The sequence below is a fragment of the Ammospiza caudacuta genome, chromosome 17, assembly GCF_027887145.1.
Source record: "Ammospiza caudacuta isolate bAmmCau1 chromosome 17, bAmmCau1.pri, whole genome shotgun sequence".
Classification (NCBI taxonomy): Eukaryota; Metazoa; Chordata; class Aves; order Passeriformes; family Passerellidae; genus Ammospiza; species Ammospiza caudacuta.
This window is the reverse complement of record NC_080609.1, coordinates 3,205,652-3,233,429: the sequence shown is the minus strand read 5'-3', so window position 1 is coordinate 3,233,429 and position 27,778 is coordinate 3,205,652. Positions and strand designations below refer to the sequence as shown.

At 50.3% G+C, this 27,778-nt stretch overlaps 2 protein-coding genes across 2 annotated transcripts in view; one reads left to right on the top strand and one right to left on the bottom strand.

Annotated features, from left to right (window-relative positions):
- On the bottom strand, nt 1-17,756 carry ANKS3 (ankyrin repeat and sterile alpha motif domain containing 3). The gene is made up of 18 exons (XM_058816007.1): nt 17,676-17,756; nt 13,269-13,369; nt 12,985-13,160; nt 11,816-12,014; nt 11,500-11,621; nt 10,653-10,734; nt 9,854-9,989; nt 9,395-9,553; nt 8,223-8,348; nt 7,662-7,780; nt 7,202-7,369; nt 6,637-6,761; nt 6,234-6,375; nt 5,543-5,715; nt 4,342-4,469; nt 3,394-3,477; nt 2,862-2,957; nt 1-2,437 (listed from the first exon to the last, which is right to left on the bottom strand). Exons 1-17 carry the CDS (start codon nt 17,734-17,736, stop codon nt 2,875-2,877), a joined length of 2,184 nt encoding a protein of 727 aa, XP_058671990.1. The 5' UTR covers nt 17,737-17,756; the 3' UTR covers nt 1-2,437; nt 2,862-2,874.
- A 2,269-nt stretch (nt 17,757-20,025) lies between these two features.
- Nucleotides 20,026-27,778, top strand: part of DNAAF8 (dynein axonemal assembly factor 8) — a 99,272-nt gene continuing 91,519 nt past the window's right edge. Inside the window, exons 1-3 of the mRNA XM_058816287.1 lie at nt 20,026-20,172; nt 23,793-23,906; nt 24,567-25,043. Coding sequence (XP_058672270.1) covers nt 20,026-20,172; nt 23,793-23,906; nt 24,567-25,043 — 738 coding nt within the window. The remainder of the gene's footprint in view (nt 20,173-23,792; nt 23,907-24,566; nt 25,044-27,778) is intronic.

Sequence of the window (27,778 nt, the reverse complement as noted above, 5' to 3'; positions counted from 1 at the left end):
TCTCAGCTTTTATTCATTTATCCAAATCAGCAAATGCTGTTATGCTGTTTTTCCATGGACAGCTCACCTTAGGGTAGCACCAGACTGCTGCTGCCTGCACAGCCATCCTAGCTGCAAGGAATGCTGCTTGACATCCTGCAGTTAAGGAATTGCCTCCTCAGGGATACTGTGCTGTCAAAGATCCCCTCCCTGCTGGGCCCTGGGGTGCTCTCACAGCCCCTGTTGAAGCCTTTGCCCCTGTTTGGGGCCTTTTTCCTTCACACACACACTGCCACATCTCACCCCTTTTCCCATGCATTCTAATCTGTTGGATAAATCCTGTTAATCCCCCAAACCTCGACTCCAGCCTCAGACTTAGCAAAGCAAGCCTCAAATTCCTGTAGTCACCTTCCAGCCACTGTTCTGCACAGCCCCCCATTCTGAGGGCACTGCTGAGACAGGGCTTTTCCCTTAGGAGTATTTTGGGGGAGTTTGCTTTAAATTCAAGGGAAGCAGCACTAACACCCCCATATTACTGCAGCCAGAGGCAGCACCAAGGCTAGGGAGAGACCTTGGAACTCCCCAGTGACAGGGAACGAGAGACAAAGCCTGAACAATGAACACTGCTCCCAGCACAGCCTCAGCCCTCTGAGGAGTTTCCAAGGGTGCTGCAGGAGGACAATTCCCTCCCCCTCATCCCAACTCTGCAGGGTGAAGCTCCTGCGGCTCCTGCAGCTGGCACTGGGTGCCCGTGTGCTCCATGGTGTTTGCTCAAGATGAAAAAACAGCGCCCTGTGCTGAGGGTGGGAGGTCAGCATGGGCAGGAAGCAGCACCCAGAGCAGGGGACACTGCCACTGTGACACACGGGGCCACAGCTGAGAGGGCCAGGAAGCACAGGCACTGCAGGCAGGCCAGTTGTCACTCCTGCCTGAAGGGATTCAGGCAGCTCATCAGAAGATGGAGTTGGATGGGTTTTTATATGGGGATCCACGTCCAAATAGCAGAAGGAACACACAGTTCCATCCTCTTCCCAAAGGGACTTATCATGATTCACCAAGGTCATCACTCATAGACTTCAGGTTTTGATTGTTGTGTTTTTACCCCTTAGAGGATTCAGGAATAAATGGGAACAGTCATTGGAAACCATTCTACACCAAGGTCCCTGGCACCCTCACCCACTCCCAGGGACAGCCCTGTCCTTGGCAATGGCCACCCACAAATGCTCTGGCAGAACTCTTTCCCAGCACTAAAGCCTGCACATCAAAGGCAGGCAGTGCTGAGGAGCAAAGCCTGGCACCACAGCTCTGTCTGGGCTGTGGTTCCTTTGCCCATTCCCATGGGCACAGAGCTATCCATGTTCCTGCTCTGCTGCCTTGGCACTCCCCTGCTTGCCAGAGGCAGGGGAAGCTCAGCAGTCCCAGCTCCTCCTTCTCTCTCTCCTGTCTTTCCAGGGGATCCCTGCCTTGCTGGCATCTTGGCACAGCAGGCCAATGACCTCTGCCATACAGCACTGACTACAAAGCCAAGCTCTTGGGGATGAAGTAACAGTGATGTCCTGGCTCTGGCCAGGACAGGGTTCATTCCTGCCGGACCAGGACCTCTCCTGTACACTTTTGTTATTACTGTTACTGTTCCTTATCTCATTGTTGTTTCCAGTAAAATGCTTTTATTTCTACCAGTGATCTTCACCTTTTGTGCCTCCAGTTCTCCTCTCCATCCCACCTCAGGGGAGAGGAGATGAGGAGGGGGAGTGGGTGAGTTGGGAGTGTTTCAGTGAATGCCATTCCTAAACCACCAATGTGATCACACCCAGCCCTGAGGACAGCAAGAACCCAAAGTGAACCAGAATGGGCAGGCTGGAGGAACAGGCTTTGAAACCCAGATCTGGGGTGGCAGCAGAGCAGACATTCCAACTAGGAACAGGGCTGCAGTTTGAGCTCCACTGCAGCTCAAAGAGCCAAACATCACAAACTCCACTCCCTTCACCCCTCCACAACAAACTGCCTCTTTTATGGCCTCAGATCCATTCTCTGGGCCAATCCCCATGGCACAGGAGGAGCCAGGGACACATTTCAGAGGCCCTGGGGAGCTTGGGATACAGAAAAGGATAATAAATTGATTGCTGTGTGCAACTGTCACCTTTCTACCACCACCCAGACCTGAACAAGGGCTGCAGGAAGCTTAAGGCAGACAAAACTTCTAGGCTTGGAGCTTCTCCTCCAAACCTAAACCTTTCAAAGATCCTGGGAGCCTTGAGTCAGGCCCCAAGAGCAGCTGGCTGTTGTCCTCTGCTGTCCCTCGTCCTCCCAGCTGTGTTCTCAGGTGGCCACGGCCTCCTGGGCGCCCTGCAGGCTGCGGTGGCCCTCGGCAGAGCCGCGGTGCTGCCGGCACGGCCCCTGCTCCCTCTCCCAGGCACACTCAGCTTCCGGGTGGAACGGTCACCCGACGTCAGAATCCCTGCAGCCACCAGAGAAAGGGACAGTCACCCTCTGCTGGACACAGGGACAAGGGGGGTACAGATTTTCCAAAGGGAGATCCTACCAGAGGGCACACCAGGATGAGAGCCCAGCCCTGAGTGGGCTCCAAGCGAGCTCTTGGTGTGTGGAAATGAGGGATGGTGTCCCCTCAGTGCCATGGCCTGGGACTGGCAGGGAGGGATGGTGTCCCCTCAGTGTCACAGCCTGGGACTGGCAGTGAGGGATGGTGTCCCCTCAGTGTCACAGCCTTGGACAGGGCAGGGAGGGATGGATGGATGATGTCCCCTCAGTGCCATGGCCTGGGACTGGCAGGGAGGGACGGTGTCCCCGCAGTGCCACAGCCAGGGATGGTGTCCCCTCAGTGCCATGGCCTGGGACAGGGCAGGGCAGTTGTTCCCACTCACCCTCCTGGCTCGGTTATGCCTTGGGCCAGCTCTGCCCACTCTGCCCCAGGGCTTGGAGCCTTTGGAGGTTTTGAGTCACAGTCTGCAGAGCTTTTCCTGAGGACAAACCAAAGGGAAAAAGGAGCATTAGGATGGGGCCAGGAAGCAGGTAAGAACAGGCTGCTCTCAGCCATTGCTGTGCTGCTCCTGCTCTGAGAACAGGGGTGTCTCTACTGCCTGCAAGCTGCTGGGATGATTTCCTGTCACCAGGAGAACAGGACACAGGACTAGGGAACCCCTTCCCCAGCAGCTCTCACCATTGAGCAGGACATGCAGGGACCACCCCCCACCTCCCAGCCTGGACCTGTCACCAGGGGATGATGCAGAGCCCAAGATCTGCAGCAAGAACAGCACCAACTCCAGAGCCTGGAGACTTCCCTGAATGAACAGGGATTCTCCCAACAACAACTCCAAACCACCAAACCCCACCCAGCCATGCCTCCCACAGCACAACAACAGTCCCTCCACAAGCCCAGAGTCCTTCCCAGCTTACCCATCTCTCCCACACACTCCTCCAGCACAGCTGACAGCTCAGGCAAGCTCAGGGACTTCAGGGAAGGCGGCCACCCTTCCAGCACTGCAAGGACAGGGACACAGTTCATCCATCTGCAGCTCTCTGGGACAGCACACAATGGGTTGGTGTTGCTGGGAACCTTCCCCAGCCAAAGGGATTCCAGTTAGGGCTTCTAAATCACACAGGAAGAGAGCTGGAGCTGCCTGTGCCAAACTGAGGGGTTTTCTGGCAATTCTACCACTTAGGAATTTATGTCTTTAGACTGGCTGGGTTGTTTAATTAAGAGAATCTCAAAGGGATTAAGTGTAATGGACAGAAATCAATGGACAGCATCTCTGCTTGTCTCACTTCTAAGACAAAAGCAAAGAACAGGTCACTAGGAACATGCCACAGGCAGCAAGATAAGAGAGTCTCAGAATCATGGAATGATTTAGGTTGGAAGGGACCATAAAGCCCATCCCATTCCACCCCCTGCCATGGATAGGGACATCTTTCACTAGACCAGATTGCTCCAAGTTCCCTTCAGCCTGGCCTCGAGCACTTCCAGGGATCCTTTACCAGCTCCTAGGGATAAGGAGCTGCTGGGTCAGGCCTGCCCAGCCACAGAGGTTGTCCCATGGATCCAACGGCAAAATCCCCAAACCTGGGTTAGGGAACCAACCACCCCTTCTGGTTCAGACCCTGCTCCAGTGCACAGGGTGGTAACAAACCCAAGGTGCAGCCACAGGTCCCTGAAGCAGGGCTGTGCTACAGATCTGCATTTTCAGCCACAAACACTTGTCAGACCCCAAAACTTGCTGAGAAACTCTGCAAGTGCCACTCCAAATACCCTGAGAGCGAGAATTCAACTCACTCCAAGAGCCTGGCTGCTCATCCATTCCCACATTCCAGCAAGGAAAGGCAGGCAGGGCTTTGCCCTGGGCTCACCTGGGCGCTCCCCGGGCCGCTCGCTCTCTCCGGGGCCGCGCTGCTCCCGCTGCTGCTCCCGGGTGTCCGGCGCTGCCTCGCCCGCCCGCTCCGGGGCCAGCCGGGCCGACAGCTCTGCCTGGCAGCTCCTGCAAAGCACAGCCAGGCCATCAGCGGGACAGGGACAGGCTGGCAGTGCCACTGCACGTCCTACAGCCTGCAGTACCTGCGCGGGGTGCCCGGGCAGCGCCTCTAAGGCTGCTCCTTGCTGCTTCCCGGGAGGAGGAAGTGGTGCCCCAGCCCAAGCCTGGGGTGCTGGCACTGCTCAGCTCCCAGCCACTGCTCCCCATCTGCAGCCACAGCCAGCTCTGCACAGAGGAGCTGTGTTGGTCTGTGGGAGAATCAGGCCCAATCCAAGGTTTCTAATGGGCAAAGGAAATGACCTCAGGAGAGGCATGAGGGCACCCAGGTTCTCAGGCTGTCATCACCTTGCCACCAATTTAAGTAGTTTATGTTCAGAGCATGGCAGGGCCCTTCTACAGCAGCCTCAGCTCCTCAACCAGGGGGACAAGCCAGGCTCTGCCCCTTGCAGTGGGAATATTGCTCTGCTGAGCTTCTGGATCCAACTTCAGCTCACCCTGGCTTGGCAGCCAGCAGACCCCGCTCCCTTGGGCTAGGATCCATAAGCAGCAGGATTTGTGCCACTTTCAGGGATGTCTCTGTTGTATCACTGGACAGGATAAGGCCCATGAGAGGAGTCCAACTGGGGCACAGAGAAAAGCACCACAAAGGCAGTAAAAGGAGTGTCAGGAGGTTATTTAGATTATTCTGCCAGCTGTCAGAGTTGCAAGAAAAATATTGTTCACTTGCAAGTTACTGCATCCTTTGGCAGGGTATGGGTTAAAAACTTTTTTTTTGTATTCAAAAAGGTCCTGATCACCAAGTTTTACCCTGGGTGCCTTTGATTGCTTCTAGTTGAAACTGGACCACCCAGCACACCGAAAATCCCACTTCCAGCTCGAGCATCATTTTGAAGCACAAAACTTCACGTGTGCTCCCACGGCTGTGGCTTTTTACTGGGGGAAATCAGGCAGGATCCAAATGTGTTCAGGTGCCAGGTGAGCTCTCCTGCCTTACCCTGAGCATCACCTGTAAAGCTGCCAATATGACCCCAAATCCCATTTCCCAGCAGTTTCAGTGTCACTTCCTGGGAATGACTTACTTGATCTGATCCAGCAGGACTCCAGCATCTGTGGTGATGGCCTGAGCCTCTCTGAGCTGGCACTGGATGGCATTCCAGGTCTCATCCCGCTCCATCAAGCAGCTCTCAGCCACTGCCCGCAGCTTCTGCTCCTGGCACACCTGGCCCTTCATCATCTGCACCTCTTCACACCTCTGCAGCAGAGCACACTGGGGATCAGGCTGAGAGCACTGAGCATCTCTCAAGTCCCTGCTGTGTTAATGCCTCAGGCAGCCAGAATGCTCCTTTCCAGTGGGAAAGGAAGCTGGATGAAGCTTGTAAGTGAGTATAGGTTCTCTCCACACTAAGCCCAGCCCCACAGGTACAATTCCCTCTTCCTCTCTGTTTACAAAGTTACTTATGAGTTCAAATTTCCCAAAACAACACAAGTCTGTTCACTGACGACTCCACCATAAAAATGACACTGCTGGCAAACAGTAGGAATTTGATTCCTGCCCTGACTCCTATAGTTCTCATCTGGATGGGAAACAGACACAAAGGAGCACCAAGGATGAAGAGTGGGTACGTTGTACTCGTGCTGTTTGTACATCAAGTGTGCCCACTATAAGCTGTGGCTTGAGGTGAAGGAAAAACCATCAGAGGCACAACAAAACCACAGCACTGATCACTTCCTGCAGGGTGTAGGGTCCTGAGGAGTTGGCAGCAGCCTCACCTTGTGCAGCTGGATGGCCAATTCCTGCATCTCTGCCTCCAGCCGGTCGGCGTAGGCCAACTCCAGCGCGTCACTGGGCGGGCGGGCACTGCTGTGCCAGCGCGCGATGGCCGACGTCATCTTCCTCTTGGGGCCAAACAGCCTGGGGATGGAACCAACAGGGGTCAGGCCCTGCACCACCTGTCCCTGGGCAGAGCAGGACACCATGAGCACCTCTGCAGTGCCCTGGTCTCTCCAAGGTACCTCCAGAAGCACGAGTGTGTTACAGCCGAGGACACAGGGATGTCAAATTGTGTGGGAGGCAGCCAGAAGGGAGCAGCACTCCCCAGTTAAACATTCCTGACCAGGCTGGACAAGGTTTGTAGGGGGAAGCTGGGACAGACAGGACAGGACAGACACTCACGTGATGCCAATTTCCTTCAGGTCACTCTCTGTGAGGGTCAGGAAGATCCGGAGGTCCACGTCCTGCTCCTCAAACACCTGCAGGTACTTCAGGCACCCAATCTCCTCAAGGAATGTTGCCAGGTCCTGCAGCCCAGACAAAAGAAACTTAGTTACATTCTCTCAACAAAAGCATCACCATTCCTCCTAATCATAAATATTTGTTCATGCTCTTGTAACACCTTTCTGGGTTCCAGCAGCAACCACAACTTCCTGTGGTTCCCTGCCCTTCTCCAGTCACATACCAGGACTGGCCTCTGCTACAGCCATGCCTCTTCTAACAAGTACAGAGCAGAATGACCCAGAATCAGCCACCCCAGCCCACTCCACTGCCAGGTTTGACAGCCCACCCACAGGCCTGAAGGGTCAAGGAAACCCCTTCCAGCAACATCTCAGCAAACAGCTCCTCTACAAGAAACTGCTGTTTCACAAGTGTTTAAGTTTGGAATATCAGGTGTTTTGGTAACCCTGGAAAAGCCTCCCACACCTGGCACAGTGACAGAGCCTGCAGGACAGTCTGTGCTTACCTGGGGCCCTGTGTAGGCTGGGGGCTCAGGAAGGACCAGGTGCTGGCAGCAGCCCCCAGCCTTCCCCAGGCAGTGGCTCCCCTGGCTGTCACTGTTGCTGTAGCGGGCCTTGCCCTTAAAGCTCTTGGCTTGTTTCCGACTCGGGGGGCTGTTGGTGTGGTCAGAGTCCTGGAAAACACAAAACCACCCACAGGATGGAAAGGATGATTGTGCAGTGACGGCAGGATCAGGGGGGCTGACAAGTGCAGGTTCCTCCAAGACCTAAAGGTCCTTTTGTACCCCAGAGCTGCCTTGACCCATGTGAGCTGTGAGTGACCTCCAGCCTCTTCCCCTTCCTTGGTTTTCCTGTCCCTGGAAGAGCCTTTCCTCACCCAGCCTGGTCCTACAGGCTCCCATAGCAGTAGAGTCTCCCAAGAGTGAAAGCACTGCCCAAGCTGAAGGCAAAGAAAAGAAAATCCACCTCATTGCTTTCCAAAGAGCCTTCACTGCTGACTCCTGGGATTCTGATTAAGCATTCACTGCTGCTACTGCTGCTGCTCCTGACGGTTCCCAAGCTGTTGCTGGACAAAGCACTATCCTCTGGAAAGGAACAGGAAAAAAACAGTGAAGTACAACTTTGTTACATTCTGGTTTTGTTTTATTACCAGCAAAACATCCCAGAGATGTAAAGGAAGGTGAGATACAGATCAAGGCTTCATGTGCAGCACTCAGGACACAAGATGACCATGAGGCAGAGATTTCACATCTGATCCCCAGTACTCTTCTTTCCCCAAGCCTGTTTGCCACCAGAGACACTTCTGGAAACAGCCAGAAATGTCTTCTCCTCACCCTCCTTCAGACTATTTGTACAAATTGATGAAATTACCACACTGAGCTTCATCTTCTGTAGCTAAACCATCCCAGCCTTCCCCCAGGAGAGACATTCCCATCTCAGCACCTCAGTGGGACAGGAAGGCAAGGCCTGGACTCACCCCCAGGTGTCCTACAGGCTGTGCACTGCATTTCTGAGACAGTGACTTACCCCTGCTGCTGCTGCTGTCCACGTCCAGCTCATTGATGGGGGAGGTGACGTCCCTGTGCCGGATGACACCTGGCACACAGCTGCCATCATTGCTGAAGGTGACATAGCCCTGAGGGGGCACCTGCTCTGTGTGCAACAGGAAGGGAGAACAGAGATTAGGATGCAAGTTAGTCAGGGAGGCTCCTGCAGAAAATGTAACTTCTTCTGGATCTGAAAATAACCAAAATGAGACTGCGCTCAAAACTGACAAGCTTCATTCTAAAAAGCACAGAGAGCACCTGAGGAATGCAGGGTCCTGCAGTTCCCTCACATGACCCTACAGCACATGAACTTCATTTACACTGAAAGAAAGTCAGAAAAAACACCTTATAGTAGAGATGTACCTTAAACAGCAGCTTCCAGCACTCCCTCTCCTCATTATACTCAAATTAAGAAAGGGGAGAAAGAGCTGCTTAGGAGAACAGCCCTGCACACCCTGCAGAACCAACACCCTTGCAGCTGTGCTAAAACACCAGGAGAATCCCACTGGCATTTAAGCTGATAGTATCATTCCAATACAGCCTGAGGGATAACACAGACTTGTGTTTAAGAGAATGAACTGAGCTTTGAACATGCTTCCAAGTCCATAACCTTCGTTAGTCCAGGCAACTAGTCTGAGAAATACCTATGACAGACAGCAAAACAAACCTCCTAGCACTGAATCCAGGATGTCTAACTGGGATCATCTTTCTCTTGGTCTACTGCAAAGGTCTTGCAATTTCATTTTTAGAAGCATTTCAAACATCAGGGAAGGCACAACCCACAAGTTCACTCTTATGATCAGTGATTTTTTTGGTCGCTGTGAGCACCTCCCTGTCATCAGCTTCAAAAGGGGTCTCAAACTTTTGAGCCTGCCTAAAAAGGGAAACTGAACTGTTCTCAAGAGTCAGGGGAACAGCAGTTGAGGTGAGAGCAGAAAAGTATCTCACTCATCAATATCCAGTCCTGACAACAGAGTTTAGGGGGTTTTCTTTCTAACCCAGACAGTGGACAGTGAATACCTTCATACAAAGCTATCTTTGTCCTGTATGAACCCCACGTGAATCCCAACAAATCAAAAACAGACAGCAGGAACAGCTGCAGTGCATTTGAGGTCTCAGGGGACTGATCCTCAGGCTCCCAACTCTCCTCACCATAGCAAGACTGCTTCCTTCCCCCAAGGCCAATTGCTGTGATCTTGGCCAAGGCCTGGGGCCCTTCATGGATGCTGGGACCCTTGGTCCTACGAGCAGGTCTCTGTCTCTGGGGAGCAGAACATGATTCATCTGAAGAACTCAGCTCCTCATAGTTGCCTGTAGTTCAAACACAGGTTGTTAACAGCACAGGAAGTAATTTGCCTGTTTTACTTGCTACTGGTCCTATAAGTGCAGTGGAAAGAAAAAGAGAAATGTTAAAGATGGAAGGTGGAACAGCTAACCTAGGTCAGAAAGGGGCCAGCAGACAAGAGTTGTTGGATTCATGCCTCTTTCATCCACAGAAATGCTGGAATTCCCAGGATAGACCAGGTAGCACCACCCCATCTACACAGTATAACATACTTTCAACCTCACTTCAGGTTCATCTTGAAATGAACAGGGTCAAACATCTGTTACCTGGACCTCTGCAGAAGACCTTGGGCACTGGGGCTGCATGCAGATCTATCAGCCCCACAATCTTTGTGTGGCCATACTTCATGGCCAAGGTCCGTGCTGTGGCTCCAGTGTTATCTCTGACATCTGCCTTCACTCCCTGCAGAAAAAGCACCTGGTTAAGTGCACATGGCAGAGGGCAGTGTAAAAAATATATATGCATTTCAAAAAAGCCACCAAAATTGTCTTAACTCCTCCATCAGCAATACAGGCTCACCTTTGACAGACAGCTCTAGTTGCACTAATACCCTGAATGCCTTTCTAGTTATCTCCAATTCCTGAATGCCAAATAGCCCAGGGCTCCTGTGCATTGCTACTGGGAACAGGTTTGTTTGATATGAAGTGTTTTGCATTGCTGCCTCCTTCTGGCAGTAAGCTGGACCAGTCAGAAGGGATTTAAACCAAACTGTAAGAGCCCTGCATGCTCATGAGCTTTTGGATGCAGATGTCCAGTATCCTGAGCATGCAAGTCTGTAATAGAAAAATTACAGCTTCAGTTGTTTTCTAATTCAGTCATTATTCACTTATATCTGGACAGTCAGATCTCACTCCTATTCCTGCAAGGCCAGTATAAAATCAGGGTACCAGCCTGCAGAAAGCAGATACTGTGAAAACAGTCCTGAAAGTCTGGGACTTCAGAGGTGACTGTCATCAAGAAGCAAACATAACACTGTCAAAAAAAGCACGGTGTGAAAATTGTGGTAGTTCCTCTGAGGGCTGGAACCAGACTTTCAGCTCCCCAGAGAACTGTCAGGAGACTCACATGATTGAGAAGGTACTGAACAATGATCTCATGGCCAGAAGCAGCTGCTTCCATCAGAGGTGTGTACCCATACACTGGCTCCCTGGGGAGAGAACACACACATGGACAGGTATAACCACAGCTGAAGTTTTGCCATTCCCTAACAGAGCATTTCCACCCCTCAACTTTTGCTGATCACAGACTCTATGATGTACTGGCTGTCCTGTTGTAGAATTGATTCCCTGTAGAGATTCAGTGTTCCCAAACTGGCTGCACAGGAACAGATTACTCTTCCAGCTGCAGATCTGCCTTGAAGAGCCCAAATCACTTCTGCAGGAGCTAATAAAGTAAGAACCTCTTGTTGCCCTCAGGCAATTCCATGTGCATAAATGTGGGCTGGTCCCCAAGGCATGGGAATGCAGGGCACACTTCAAAAATCAACCTGAACTCTGAGTATATTAAAAATCAATAAAAAGACTTATGAAGTGCACTTGAGTTCAGAAGGTGACAGTGTTTAGCTGATAATTAATCAAGCAATAAATCTAATCTCCCTTGATCTTAGTTTAATAAACAGTGACAGCATGGGCAGACTTCAATTCAGTTTGCAGGTCACCTGTCCCTGTATTAGCTGTGCCACATCCTGAGGTACAGGGGGAAGACAAAAGCAGGTGTCTGCTGGAGTGTGTTCATCTGCCACCTGTTGCCTTCATACTGAATGATAAATGACAATGAAATTATTGCCAACCAGGGCTCTATGTACATGGAACTCTAATCATAGTCCTGTTATTTCTGAGGCCTGCCTTTTACAGCTTTCCCAAAACCTTCAGATTTTAAGGATTCCCACACGAAATGACAGATTCCTCCTTACTTGCAGTTGGCATTTGCTCCATTCTCCAGTAAGAACTTGACCATCTGCTGGTGCCCAGCACTAGTGCAGTGGAACAAGGCAGTCCAGCCATGGATGTCCTTCATCTCCAGCTCTGCCCCTTGCTGCAAGAGAACAGACAATACTTACTGCATCTGTAAGCCACTGCCCTTTTATGCTGGGACACCAGGAGTTTAAATTAAATCCCACCACAAAGCAGACCGCACAACAGAACACAAAGTGGCAGCTTGTGGATAATCCCACCCTGAGCATTTACAGCACGTGCTGTGGCTTTACCTGTGTTTTATGGGAGACACACCTGGAGGAGGAAGTAAGCCACACTCTCATTGCCACAGCTGGAGGCCAGCATGAGGGGAGTCTGCCCTTCTGGGGTGGGGATGTTCACGTTCACTCCTGCTTCCAGCAGCAGGTGCACGATGTTGTCGTGGCCGATGTAGGAAGCGTACATGAGTGGGGTCCAGCCCCCACAGTTCCTCTGGTTCAAATCCAGGTCTCCACTAAGGAACAGAGGAAAGAAATCACATCAACTACTGTGCTGGAGCTGTGGAGCACAGCTGGCTTCTGCATACTGTTGTTATCATCTAGCACTGAAGCCTGCATGGGAATTTCCACCAGGTCCAGCACAACCTCCTCCAGATTGCAAAATCACAGAATGCTTTAGGGACCTTAAAGATCACCTCATTCCACCCCCTACTAAAACACCAAGGAGGTCAATTTTATCAGCAGATTGGCCCCTGGAAACTTTGTGCCAAGAACCCTTTGGGAGCCCCAGTGACGCGTCCCTGTTGCCCCGATCAGTCTGGCACTGGTGACAAGCACACCTGCAGCAGGTGGCACCAGCTGTGCCACCAGTGACAAGCACACCTGCAGCAGGTGCCACCAGTGACAAGCACACCTGCAGCAGGTGGCACCAGCCGTGCCATTGGTGAACAAGCACACCTGCAGCAGGTGGCACCAGCCATTGCCACTGTTGACAAGCACCCCTGCAGCAGGTGGCACCAGTCATGCCACCGGTGACAAGCACACCTGCAGCAGGTGGCACCAGCCGTGGCACTGGTGACAAGGACAGCTGCAGCAGGTGATGCCAGCCATGGCACCAGTGACAAGCACACCTGCAGCAGGTGGCACCAGTGACAAGCACACCTGCAGCAGATGGCACCAGCCATGGCACTGGTGACAAGCACACCTGTAGCAGGTGATGCCAGCTGTGGCACCAGTGACAAGCACACCTGCAGCAGGTGGCACCGGCCATGCCACTGGTGACAAGCAAACCTGCAGCAGGTGACACCGGCCGTGACAAGCACACCTGCAGCAGGTGGCACCGGCCATGCCACTGGTGACAAGCACACCTGCAGCAGGTGGCACCAGCCGTGGCACCGGTGACAAGCACACCTGCAGCAGGTGGCACCAGTGACAAGCACACCTGCAGCAGGCGGCACCCCCTGTGCCCTGCCCAGCCCCTCTCACCGCTGGATGCACTCCTGCACCACGTGGTACTGGCCGACAGACGAGGCCGTGTGCAGGTCCAGGGGCACGTCGAGCTCCTCGCGGCACAGCACGGGCCCCACCCCGTGCCACATGGACAGGCTGCGGCTCAGCAGCTCCGACTCGCTGGCCTCGTCGCTCAGCTCCGACATCCTGCCCTGAGGAGCCAAAGCACAGCACTCAGCTGCTCGTCCCTGTCTGCCATGCAGTTACAGCTCCACGCTGCCACAGGCCTGGAAGGTGAGGTGGGGGCTTCAAATTCTTACCTCAACTTTGATTGACTCCTCAACCCAAACCAGTAACTGCTGCTGAGAAGATTTTGCTGGAAGTTTTCTCTTGCTGTAGAAAACTCTGGGATTCCAATACACTGCAAAAATAAAAGGCAATAATGCTAAAGCCCACGTTTTTCAAATCTCATTTTAAGATTGCAGGAGCAGTGGCTTTATTTCCTGCCTGCCTAATTCAAACATGCCTAAGGCAGCTTTGAATAACCTCAGCAAGAGAAGACTAAACATCTATTTAAGACCTGAAGGTAGGCTTAGTGTTTTACAAAGGGATGTAATTCTTGCTCTGCATGTTTTATAATGCAGGGAGAGAATTAAGAATTCATGTCTCAGACATTCCTGGTCTTGTCCATCTGTCTTGCATTACAGGATGGTCCTGATTAAATTAAGACTCAATCATTAATAATGACAACTGCCCACTGCTCCCAAAACCACTCTGTCACCTGAAGAGGGTGCACCCTCCACTGTCACCAAGTTGTAAGCAGATTGTTTCTACCATTTATTGTTTCAGCCCTTCAGAGGCAGCCCAGCCCCATCTCAGTAAATCCTGGAAGTGCTGAAACGCTGGGAGCAGCAGCAGCACACCCACCCATTCATCATCCCAGCACACCCCCCTTCCTGCAGACACAACTTAATTACAGCTCCTCCAGCTCCAGGACTGCCTGAAAGGTTTATCCCAGGCCCAGCCTTAGGGAGCAAGTGCAGACAAATCATTTGAACCTCTCACAGGAGAGAGTTCTTGTCTGGCACTCCATGAAGAGCTGCTCAGCACAGCTGCAGCTCCAGGACACAGAATCCCAGAGTGGTTCTGGCTGCAAGGGACCACTGGGTGTCATCTCACTCAACCTCCCTGCTCAAGCAGGGTCCCCTGACCACAGGGCTGTGTCCAGGTGGGCTCTGAATATCTCCAGGGAAGGAGATCCACAGCCTCTCTGGGCAGCTTGTTCCAGGCAATCCCATGGGAATTTTCCCTCCCTGCCCACCATACAGCACTCCTGGGGCTTGCCTGGTCCCTTACATAAGCTAAGCCAACATAAAGTCCTTCTTCTTCCTGGTAAATCTTCACCAATTTAACTCCTCGGATTCATTCTGGGGTCAGGCAAATGCCAAAAGAGGAATAAAAGAGAGCAGGAACAGGTTTTTCAGCAGTAGCTGCTCCTCAGATTCCCTCAGCTGTAACATTTCAAGACCACACTCCTGTTTTCTGAGCAACTGGGAGTCTTTGCCTTGCAAGCACCAGCCCCTTGTCCTACAAGAAAACTCCTTTCATTCCTACCTCTTCAGTCCCCACCTGGATCCTTTCTCTCCCACCCTCCTTTTCTTCCCCTCCTTCATTCTCAGCTTGTTAAGACTACAAAAGCACCATCTATTCTATTCCATCAGCTGGGAAGAAATTATTTCCCTTTAAAAATATCTGCAAAAGGACCTACTTAGCCTGACAGCAGCAATTTGTAGTGCACTGGGCAACCCAGAGGCCTCAGACAGGAATAAGGAAAGGGCCTGGACACCTCACAATCAAACCACAAGGAGAGCAAAGTGGATTGAAGTGGATCACATGGGGGAAAGTAGGAGTTTCTCACTAAAACAGGTTAAAGCTGCCCCAGGGAGGCCAAAAGGCAGTGAAAGGAGGTAGAATCCAGGGCAGTTTGTAGAAGCACATTTAGGTGCAAGTGAAGCTCATTGTTCTCCACCCTCCTTGTTAATTGGGTACATTAATTATAAACCACTCAGGTGTTTGGTCTTTGTCAGAATCAGCCACTCTCAGGTCCAAGTTACCAATGCAGCCTTGGTGAGGTGATCCACAGTCACAGGACAGAACATCCAGCACCTTCAGCCTCCTCCACCTCCCCTGTGCTCTGCCTACACATTTGCTTTTTATTGTTTAAAGCTCTGAGGTTTCCCCTCACACTGAACTTCAGCAGGCTGTCAGCTCTGTGAGCACCTGAGGACAGCTGCTCACAATCTCCAGGACAGCAAGAGTGACCAGAACCCTCAGGACTGAAATGAAAAGATGGGAATGAAACAAAAGTGGGGTTGTCTGGTGCAAAGAGGAGCCTGGAGGGGACATGTGACACAAGCATACAATACACAATAATCCATCATATCATGGAATACCAGGATGGTTTGGGTTGAAGGGACCTCAAGGCCCATCCTGTCCCACCCCCTGCCATGGCAGGGACACTTTCCACCATCCCAGACTGCTCCAAGCCCTGTCCAACCCGGCCTTGGACACTGCCAGGGACCCAGGGGCAGCCACAGCAGAGCCTAAGAAGCTCAAGTCATTGCACAGAAGATTCAAGATAAAGCCCACAAAAATCCCTGTAAAAGTAAACATGGGAGTACTGAGGGACACTGGGTTACTAAGAACAAGTTTGTCAAAACCTCCTGAACATTGACAGTCTGTTCCCCTGCTTTGGGACAGAGTGACAAGCTCACATTTGTCAGAGGCCTCCCTCAGCTCTGCTGTCCTGCTTTCAGCTGGGATTGAGTTCATTCTCTTGCCAGCAGCTGGCACAGGCAGCTTTTGAGTTCAGGCTGAGAAGAATGCTGATAACACATTGAAGCTTTGGTTGCTGCTATCCATGCTTACCCTAAACCAAGGACTTTGGGCTTCCCATGCTCTGCTAGCAAGGAGGTGCCCAAGAAGCTTGGAGGGCTGACCCAAACTGGGCACAGGGATATTCCATTTCACAGGGCATGGAATTCATGTAATCCCAGTATGAGAACTGGGGAGTGTGGCTGGGAGGGGCCAGTGATGGGAATCAGCAGGTACTGAGTTCCTTTTGAGCTTCTTTTGGGTTTATTTTCTCATTGTAATTATTATTATCATTACATTTTACTTTGCTTCAATAGTTAAATTGTTCTTACCTCAAGCCATGAGGTTTTTTACTTTCTTTTCTGATTCTCCTCCCCATCCCACTGGGATGGAGCAGGGAAAAGCAGCAGCCTGGTACCTGGTAACCAGCTGGGCTCAAGCCATGACACCTGTGAGGCTGCTGTTGTTATTATCATTAAATTGAACCCATCAGCACTCAGCTATTTATCAGGGTCAGAGCTCTACAGTGCTGGGGCAGCAAACCCCACACTGCCCTGGATTTGGAGTTTGCTGTTTGAGCAAATCAGAGAGCAGAGAACAAATAAACTTAGTATGAAAACAGACACAAAAAGCACCTTAGAGCCACACTAAATGGGAGGTGATTTGAGAAGCAACCAGCTCCCACCACAGACAAATGCAGCACTGCCTGTTAATCACCCTCAGCAGGCACTGCTCAATTCACTCTCTCACATCCCCTCCCACAAGCACAGGTGACATCCACACGTGTCCTTCTGGCCCAAAATAGGGACACCCAAGGCAGCACAAGTGTGGAGGCTGCTGGAGAAGACAAGAGAAAGTCATGGAATATCCTGAGTGTGAAGGGACCCCCAGGGACCAGTCCAAGCCCTGGCACAGACCCCCCCCACAATCCCACATGGGCATCCCTGGACATCCCTGCCCAAGCTCTCCTGGAGCTCTGGCAGCCTCAGGGCTGTGCCCATTCCCTGGGGAGCCTGGGCAGTGCCAGCACCTCTGGGGGAAGAACCTTTCCCAAAATCCAGCCTGACCTTGCCTTGCCCAGCTCCAGCCATTCCCTGTCCCAGAGATCAGAGCTGCCCCTGGGGAGGAGCTGCAGCCCCCCCTGAGCTCTGCCCTCAGTCTCCTCCTCCAGCTGAACAATCCAAGTGCCCTCAGATGCTCCTCAGACCCTTCCCCATGCCCAGGTCCCTCCTCTGGCCACTCTGTGACAACTTTAGACCTTCTGATATTGTGTTTGCCCCCAGGACTCGAGGTGAGGCCACACCAGGGCAGAGCAGAGCAGGAACACACTCCCCTTCTGCTTTATTTCCACTAAACCAGCAACAACTTATCAGAGGGAGTAAAAAAAGCCTCGTTGCATTTCTTTTTAAGTGCAATTGTTACCAGCTCAGGCACAACAGGAACCAGAACATCACATTTTTGCAGTGTATCCCTTGACTGACCGGGTTAGCACAAATCAGCTGCAGGAGCCACACCAGGTTCCTGAGGTGGGCGAGAGAAAACATTCCTGCATCCACAACACCCGAGTTCAATCCTACCCACATCTGTTGAAAATACACAAAATACACCAAGCTCTTCATGTTTTAATACTTGGACTCAATCACTTAAAGGTCCTTTCCAAGCTGAGTGATGTCACTCTCAGGCACATTAAACCACATGAAACAACCTCAGAAACACGAGGTAAGAGGCACAAAAGCACTCGAGCAGCCACATTAGGGAGCACAGTGCCCTGCCAGGGGCTGTGCCCGCCACGGCAGCCGGACACGGCACCCGCAGGGCTCGGCCCGGGCTCGCTCCGCTCACACACAACGCACCTGAGGCGAACGCAGCGGCCGGAGCCGCCACAGCGGCCGCCCCGCGGCTGTTACCGAACATCGCCCCGCGGAACGGCTCCGGGGCCGTTACCCCGCACCTGCCTCCCGCGCGGCCCTGCTAGCAGCGCGGCCTCAGCATCGCACGCTCCAGCGAGTGCGGAGGAACCGCTGCGGCCACGGGCACAACCAGTACGGGGAGTGCCCGGGGCCGGCCCCAGAGGTGAGTACCGCCCCTAGTGATGCTCCCGGCCGCTGTCCCGTCCCAGCCCCGCCGCTCCCTCACCTGCGCCCCGGTGAGCGCCGCCGCCGGAACTAGTCCGCGCAAGGCATGCCGGGAGCGCCCCCGCCCTCACGGGCCGCGGACTACAACACCCAAGAGCCCCCGCGGTGCCCGGCCAATGGGAGGAGCCCGTACGAGGGGCGGGGCGAAGGGCAGCCAATGCGGTTGGGGCTGGCCGCGGGCGGTTGTACCGAGCAGCCCCCGAGGACGCGGCCCCGCTGCGCTGTCTCCGGTCCTGCGCTCGTCCCGGTGCCGCCGGTTCGCTGTCCCCGCCGTCCGGCCCGGCCCGGCGCTCAGCGGGGCGGTGGGCGCCGTGAGTGAGGGCAGGGGGGCGGGGCGGGGCCGGCAGCGGCGTTGCCATGGGGACGGTGCGCGTGCGCCCGCGACCGCCATTGCGGGGCTCTGAGCGGGGCCCCTCAGGCAGCCCCGACCCTGGCCCGGCGCTCCCACCGCGGCTGCCAAGCTCTGCCTGTCACCATTGCGGTGTCCTCACCGCCTCTCCTTCCCAGAAAACGCCAGTTCTGGTGACAAGGAGAAGCTCAGGGTTTCAAGTCTCAGAGTCATGGAGTCGTTAAGGCTGGAAAAGCCCTCCACGATCATCAAGTCCAGCCTTCGACCGCCGTGCCCAAGCTCTCCAGAAAGTGTTACTGCTAACAAATGTTTGTTTTGGAGACAGAGCACTGTTTGCTCCCACAGAGGATGCTGCATTAGCTGACTGACAAGTCAGATCCAGTGTCCATCCATAACCTTTATTTATCTCAGATATTTATCTCGGATTTGGCACAGGGAGCCATCCTAAGCAGTTTGTTTTATCCCCATGGGGCTCCTCTGACCCTTGGCAAGCTCTGCTCAGTGTCAGAGCACAGTGCTCCAGCCATGAGGATTTCCCTCTTTCTTATCTCAGTGAAATTCAGGGTTTGTCTCACACCAACAAAACCACCATAGATGAGGTCTATAAAGTATCTAGAGAGGCAATTTGCAAGTTATAAACTTCCCAGGGAGATAGCTGAGTTTAACTTCATGTTTTGAGGAGTGTTCCTGGCCAATGCAGATAATAGTGTCAGCGTGATCCCTTGAACAGTGATTTCAGTCCTGAACACAACTTAGAATAATAAAAATGTGATAAAATAATCACATTGTTCTTCAGTGGTGAACATAAATTCATGGAATCACAGAATGGTTTGGTTGGAATATTGAGCACGTGTAAGAACACACAGTCACCAACCTCCCATGGTCCTTGTGGGTCTCTTCCAGCCCTGGGTATTCTGTGAAACCTCTGAAGCAGAAATCATTTCCTCTCATGTTTGACTGCCCAGAAAACCATGTGATTTTAGCATTAAATGTGAAGGTTTTCTGTGTTATCTGACCTCTTAGCTCAGCTGCAGTTCCTACTGTGCTGTCTCAACTTCTCGTGGACATCAAGGAACAGGAGGAAAGAATCCACTTTAGAAACACTTGGAGAGATCAAAATCCATGAATGTGCCTATTCTTAATTACTTTTAAAATAAAAATCCAGTGAAAACAAAAGTAACCATGAACCACATGGAAGGTTCTCTGCCCATGGCAGGTGGGTAGAACAAGAGAGCCTTTAAGCTCCATTCCAACCCAAACCATTATGAGATTCTATGACTTTGTGATCATTTTATCTGTCCTTTGGGTAGGGAGGAGGGAATGTGAGGGAATTTGGGAAGAGGAGTCAATCCAGCTGAGAGCAGAGGTGCCAGCTTTGCTGCCTTTGCTCTGTTCCTGTCCCATCCCTGCAGGCAGAACATGGGAAAGTGCTTGGAGAGGACACAGTCACAGCACTGTGGCTAAGAATCCCAAAAAATTCTTCATAAATGAGGGGCTAAACTGCCCTGGGGTGTGTGTGGTGAGTAAGGCACAAAGCTCTCAGCCCTTTCTGAGCTCAGGTGCAAGGGAATACCTCCAAAAATGCAGATTTTAACATTTCCTGCTGGGAGTGCTGGGAATTCCTCACACACTTTTTCCTTGTTTTGGACTGATGTTATCTCATGTTTAGAGAGGTGTCCTCAAGCTCATCTTTCCTTTGCTTGAAGGGAAGCTGTGCCAATGGCCTCAGAAGCACCAAGTGAGGATGCAGAACCTGCAGCTGAGCCTCCTGCAGCTCCTGTGCAGGGGAACAGGACATTCCAGTGGGGATCCATCCTTGCTGCAGTGAAGGACCAGCTCCCATCCCTGGACTCTGACTCCTCCACTGTAAGCTCTGAAATTCTGCCTTTCTTCCCTCTTAAACATGGAAAAAAGCTCTCAAAAGCAAGAGCAGTGACCTTATCAGGCATTTTGGGGTTGCTGGTGTGGTCTCCTGGGTGGGCTGCCTGTCCTGAGTATAGAACAGTGTGTGTTAATCCACACCCTTCTGGATTATCCCTAATTATCAGAGTGTAATTAAAAATCAGACTTCCTCTCCTTGGATTCTGCCCCACCTGCAGAGCTGCCTCCAGCCCTGGAGCTGCTGGAGCAAGTCCAGAGGAGGCTCCAGGATGATCAGAGGGATGGAGCAGCTCTGCTGGGAGCCAGCCTGAGACAACTGGGATTGTTCAGCCTGGAGAGGAGAAGCTTTGGGGTGACCTCATTGTGGCCTTGCAGGGCCTGAAGGGGCTCCAGGAGAGCTGCAGAGGGGCTGGGGACAAGGGATGGGACACAGGGACAAGGACAGGACACAGGGAATGGCTCCCAGTGCCAGAGGGCAGGGATGGATGGGATATTGGGAATTGGGAATTGTTCCCTGTGAGGGTGGGCAGGCCCTGGCACAGGGTGCCCAGAGCAGCTGTGGCTGCCCCTGGATCCCTGGCAGTGCCCAAGGCCAGGCTGGGCAGGGCTGGGAGCAGCCTGGGACAGTGGAAGGTGTCCCTGCCCATGGCAGGGCTGGGATGGGATGAGCTTTAAATTCCCTTCCCAACCCAAACCATCCTGATATTCCATGATATTATGGATTATTATGTACTTGAGGCTGGTTCTCCACAAGACATGTTGATTTTTGTGCTTTTTACCTGCCAAAAAAGCATAATTGCAGAAACCTTTTCATATGAGGTGTGAGACTGAGAGGTGTTGTGCAGTGTTCTTCACTGGTGCAGGTTTTTCCCTTGCTGGGTCTGGGCCAGGCTGTTCTTGGCTGCTGAAATCTCTGCTCACAGGACAGCATTGCTCTGCTGCTCCTCTCCAGTCCAAGGTGCTCTGGCACCGACTTTTCTGAGGGGATAATTTGTCTCAAGATTTGATTATTAGTGGCATTTTGTCCAAATCAGAACATTGTGTTAATTTTCAAACATGTATAAACTTGAAAAACATTTTGAACACAGAAAGGATATATTTTATCCCAACTTATTGTAGCCATTAATGGTACAGGGGGAGATTGTGAGATGTGAAAGAGCCAGAAATGCCTCCAGTGGGTATTTATTTATTATTTATTATTTATTATTTATTATTTATTATTTATTATTTATTATTTATTAAATTTTTTTTATTTTTTATTTATTTATAATTTTTAATTTTTTAATTAATTATTAATCAGTTATCCAAAGCAGTGTCATCTGCTGGATAAAATGTTTATGGGGATTCCATGACTTGGATTCTGCACCTGGATCTGTCACTGTCATGCTGGACAAGCCACATTCCCTCACTGTTCTCAGTTCCCTCTACCTACACTTTTTAATTTTTTAGTTTTAAGTTTTAATTATTTAGAACAACTCTTTCCTGTTAACATGTGTCTCTGCAGTACAGATGAAGGCCCAACACTGAAATTATTTGTAGGTTTTCTGGTTGAGTAAATTACAACCAGGCTAAGCCAGAGGAGCATCTCCAGATTTTGATGCCAAACACCAATGAAGAACCCCAAATCATGCTGAACAATTTTTTCATTCTTTACAATCTCCAAATTCTCTGTTTCTGTCCCACATGGAGAAGATTTCCTGCAGAAGGAACTGAGGCAATCTGTCTGGCACTTCATTTGCATTCAGAAGATCTGGTTGTGTAATCCCTGTCCTGCTGAGGCTGCAGTTCCAGGGCTGCACCTTTGTCTGAGGAATTTCCACATGGGAAAGATCCATTTGTGCATCCCAGAGCTGTCACCTGAATGTGCCCTGCTCCCATCTCCAAAAATGGCACTCACAAATGTGCTTTATGCCCTGAAGCCCTTCCATTACCCTGAAATGCAATTTATTAAGAGGAAAGATGTTCTGTTGCAGTTGGGTTTGTGTTAATGACACCAGAGAAGATTCTCTGCAGTGAGAATTCCCAAAAATGCACACTTGCAAACCAAAGGGACAGCAGGAAAGCTGTGTCCTGACTGCTGAGGAGGTGCTTAATCTCCTTTTGGTGTCCATGCATAAAGATTCATCTCCAATGCAGATCTGATGTTTAAAAAAGGGATTTTCAGAGCTATCTAAATGCTGCCCGACCAAACCCAGATGCTGTTTGCATTCTGAACAGGAATCAGGGCAATGAAAAGCCTTCATGGCCCTGCCTGGCCTCACCTGGGGCTCCAGCACCTCTTATTTAAGCTGTCCTGTCTAGGAGTATCATTAGTTGTTTTGTGACTAGGTTGATAAACCATAGCTGGAGGGTTGAGAGTTGGTTAGTAATTCATTGATTGTCTAGGGAGGGTAGTAGCCACCTACACTTCTTCTTAATGGTTTGGAAGAAGAGATGATTTAACAAAGAACCCAAACCATGAGCCAAACAAGAAGCCCAAACAATGTAATTTAGAAGACCTAACCCAAAACCAGTGAAAGGCAGGGACAAGGAGATGCTTGAGGAGCTCTCTGTGGCACTGACACAACTTCAGCTGTTCCATCAGTGTAAATCTGCAGTGATGGAGAGCAGAGCTTGGATTTTGATTCACCTTAATGTTACTAAAGAACATGCACAAATGTAATGCCTGGCAAATGCTGCTCAGTTCTGGTTGTGTCTGCTGCTCAGTTCTGAGCTCTGGCCCCTCACTCCCTCTCTCTATGTTAGGGGAGTTTTGGTTTCTAGTTATGGTCCTGCCTGAGCCAGACTTTCACCTGTGAATTGAAAGTTTTCATTCTTGATCTCTGCCCAGCCTCATCACTCAAATATGGCCCAAAGATCTGGAGCTGTGCCTCAGCCTGGTTGCTCCCTCTGCTCTGTCCTGCTTGTCCCTCTTGGGTTCTGTGGGACTGGGCTTTGCCTGGTGAGGCCTTGCCTTTCCAGTCCCTGAGAATCCCAGAATGATTTGGGCTGGAGGGATCTTAAAACTCATTGAATTCCATCCCCTGCCATGGCAGGGACACCTCCCACTGTCCCAGGCTGCTCCCAGCCCTGCCCAGCCTGGCCTTGGGCACTGCCAGGGATCCAGGGGCAGCCACAGCTGCTCTGGGCACCCTGTGCCAGGGCCTGCCCACCCTCACAGGGAACAATTCCTCATTCCCAATATCCCATCCATCCCTGCCCTCTGCCAGTGGGGATCCATTCCCCCTTGTCCTGGACCTCCAGGCCTTGTAAATATTGAGCAGCTCTGCTCCAGCCTCTCTGATGGTGAATGAGGTACTGCAGAGAATCACTTGGGAGATAGAGAACTTCCCACACTTTCCATTGCTTTTCTCAGCAGGATGTTTGTTATCAGCCTCCATGGGAATTTGATGTTTTACATGTTTTTTACATTTGGAGCTTGCTGAAATGTGGGGTTGGTGACTCTTGGGCTACCAGACTGTCTAGCAAAGGTGTGACTGCAAGGAAACTTCTTGTCTCTGCACTTCAAGAGGTGCCAACATGGGAGCTGTCACTGCAAACCAGATATTCCAATATCAGTGAGTATTGCAGTCTCCTGTTGAATTTCTCTGTTTTTCTGTTTGCAGTCTGATTGTGAGAGTGATGAGGAGCTTTTCATCTTCCAGAGGGACCTGCCCAACTTAATTCCAGACCTGTCAGAGGAACTGATGATGTTTGCCCTGGAAGACTCCCAGGAGCAGGTTGGGACTGTTGTGGGTGTCACCCCTGTCCTGTCACCCCTCTCCTCTGGCTGTCCCCAGTGTGGGCACCTGCTCATGTCTGAACTGTTTGTCTGAACAGGAAAAGCTTAGTCCTCAGTATTTTCTCTCACTTGCAAATAAAACTTTTTTTCTCTTTTTGCAGTGGCCCTTTAAAGTTTTCTCTGTTCTTGAGATTTTGGACCTTTTTTGTGCCATCTCTTGGTAGTTTTTATTGTCCCTTTACTGTTTTTCTTTCCTGTGCAATCATTTTATGTGTCCAGAAAATGAATTAGGACAGTGCAAGAAAGAGGAAAAGTATGAACTTTACTCTCTGAACAGCTTTTCTGGGATAAAATAATCACATTGTTCCTTCAGTGAAGATAAATCCATGAAATCACAGTATGGTTTGGGTTGGAATAATGAACACATGTAAGAAAAAGCAATTTAAAGGATGTTTAGCAGTTCCTGAAATTAAAGTTTTTGGAAAGTAAACAGTCTCAGTGTTTTCCATGAGGGATGTGGTGTGGGTGGTTTCCATATGGTGTCTGAGTTGGAGCTGTTGCCTTCCAATCACTCTGTTTTGGTTTTTTATCCACTTCCAAAGCTCAGGGAGATTGACTTTCTCTGTGTTTGTTCTTTCTCTACCTGTAGCAAATCCAGGAGACAGAAAGACTTCCATGGGAGATCTGGAACGAAGACCTGGAAAGTTTTGACTTTCAGGAAAAAACAGATGGTGCCCAAATCATTGCAAAAGAAGATGTACAAATGATTAAAGATGAGGCTGCTGAACCTGCCAGCCAGACTGAAGAAATGCCAAGCCAAAAGAGAGCTGTTCTTGAAGAGTTTCCCTCAGATTCCACAGATGACCTTGAGGAGAAAGAAATGGGCAGGACTCAGGCTAAGGAAAGATCAAACTCCTGGCCTATCACAGCAGTGCCTGTGCAAGAGCTGTACACTAAAGAGGAGAGAAAAAAGCTGATAGAAACAAAGATACTGTCCAAGATCCTTGTGGAGCCATCCCCAAAGCAGGATGTCAAACCTCCCTCCCATGGCATCAACAACAGCCTGGGAAGATTTGCAAAGGCAGAAACCTTCTCAGATGAGCATCTTGGAGAAGTGATCCATTTGTCACTGCAGGCAAGTGGCAATAAAATGAAGCTCTGGGGGTGCTGCAGGTGGGCTGGGGAACAGTGCAGGGCCTGCATAACCCCACTGCAGGGAGCAGCTGAGGTCCCATTCTGACACTTCACAGGGCTGGGTGTTACACAGGTACCAAAAGCTGTCCCAGAGCAAGTCCAAACCATGGCAAAAGCTGCTGCAGATAACCAACTGATAACCAACATATGAGAAATTACTGCTAGAAACAAATGGTACAAGGAAATTAAGTTAGTAGTCAAGGCCACAACTAATCTGAAAGGACTTAACCTAAGCACAAAGCTGCTGTTTTAAATTTTATTTTATTATTTAATTATTTAAATTTTTTTATTTTTGTGAAATAATGCCCAAACTTATCTTGTAACATACTCCCCAAATACTCTAGAGCACTGGATTTCCCAGGGTTTCCCAATTCAAGGAGTTCAGTTTAATACCATTTTTACTGGTGTCCAAGGGAGATGCACATTCAATCTGCTAGAACTTCCATGTCCCTTCTTAATGTAATAGAGGAACACAGGAGAGACTCAAGAATGACCAAGGAGATCCAGCTGGTCATGACCCATAAGGTTTAGGTCAGAAGATACAGATTATTTGGGCTACTTTGTCAGATTCAAGTAATTGACAAGAAAAATCACAGCTAATTTAGGTGATGTTTGTCTGCTAAACATCAGAAATTCAGGAGAGTGTAACAATACAACTTTACTACCAAAGATTCCACAAAGAAATTGCAAAATACATCTTAGCTCTGAGTGTGCTCAGAGCACAAACAAGCCTTTCATTAGGAACTATGGAAGTGATGGTCAAATTTTGGCTATTTTCCAAAAGAGCTCACACACACACACACACAAACCCCCATGGAAATGGATCTGCAGCAAGGTCCATGAACTGTTAGGGAAGCCAACCATAGCATCTGTCCCTGGGAAGGCAAGGAATTTTTCAGGTCCTAGGCAGAATTGCATTAAAGCAGGGAGTTTTCTGGCCTTCCAGTGGGGTGCTGGAGGTGAGATGTTTAGGGTTGTTCCTGAAGTCCTAAATCTCACCCAGCTAAGGCAGGTGGGATGAGCAGCTCAGTGTTAGCTGGAATGTGGCTCAGAGTCAGGGGTGGTTTTCTTCAGCACTGAGTTACAGATCTGCCTGTATTGATTTTTAAGTTCATTAGAACGTAATCAGCACAGAACAGGTCCTGATCTTTTTGTTCAAAGCCTTCCACAAGTCAGAGTACAGATGTTTCCCTTCCCCTTTCATGTATTCACAGAAATGAACTTTTTGATGTTAGAGCTGTTCCAGTCCAGGCAAATCATGCAGCTGCAGGCCTGTGAGTTAAATTGTGCTGCATCATTGAAGGACATCTTTTTCAAGTGGGTCTGGGTGTAATTCCCAGCTCACCTCATAGAATTCTGTTAATTCAGGAAGCACTTCTTGCCTTTCAGAGCCTGTTTGATGTCAGGGACTTCAGTGAGCTGAAGTCTGGTGCTTTGGGGTGAGTTCTGAGAGGCTCAGTGTGTTCTCACTTTCATTTGGAAGGAGTTGTTGCTCCCCAGCTCAGCCAGGCACCTCAGTTTCTGTCAAGTGGCTAAACCTAATATACAGTTTCTTCTTGATTCCTATCAGTTAATTTGATTTTTTTTTCTTAAGTTCCTTTCTGTATTAGAAATGGAATTGTGCAAACCTTCACTTCTATTTCTTCTGGACCTTCTGGAACTTAAACCAGTGCTGCAGTGTTAGAATAGATCTAATCAAGGTTCAGATATGTGTGAAGATTTATTGCTCAGGAAGGAGGGAGAACCTTCTCTCCAACAAGAGGGGCAGATGCAGGAGGTTTTACAAGGTGAAATGCTGGGTTTGGAGGCTGCTTCTGCTTTTTTAAAGGCCATGAGGGGTTGTATTAAATTCATGTTTGTGGCAGTGGTGTCATTGTCTTGTCACAACTCACAGCCCCCTTCCTTTCAATAAAACTCATAAGCACTTTGAATTTCTGGTGATATTTCACATGGGTGTGGAATATTTTCATTAAAACTTCAATTTATATATATTATTATAAATAATATTCAGAGGGGAAAGCAATGAGTAGTTTAAATGCATGTGGACTTTGATGGCAGCCTCTTGTAGCTGAGTCAGGTGTGTGCCCTCAGCCAGGGATTCAGAGCAAGGAAATGGAGGATCCTCTCTTCAGGGTGGGTATTTATTGCTCAGGAAGGAGGGAGAACCTTCTCTCCAACAAGAGGGGCAGATGCAGGAGGTTTTACAAGGTGAAATGCTGGGTTTGGAGGCTGCTTCTGCTTTTTTAAAGGCCATGAGTGGTTGTGTTAAATGCATGTTTGTGGCGGTGGTGTCATTGTCTTGTCACAACTCACAGCCCCCTTCCTTTCAATAGAACTCATAAGCACTTTGAATTTCTGGTGCCATTTCACATGAGTGTGGATGTTTCATTAAAACTTCAATTTCAAATAATATTCAGAGGGGAAAGCCATGAGTGGTTTAAATGCATATGGACTTTGATGGCAGCCTCTTGCACCTGAGTCAGGTGAGTGTGTCCTCAGCTAGGGATTCAGAGCAAGGAAATGGAGGAGCTGTGAGATATCATCTGATACTGACTGTACCCACAGCAGTGGGAATTTACCCTGCTCAGAAACTGGAGGTGGAGGAAAGGGCTGATCTCAAAGAGCTGAAGAGCCACAAGTCCTTCTCCCGTGGGTGGCAGTGGGAAGTTCTCACAT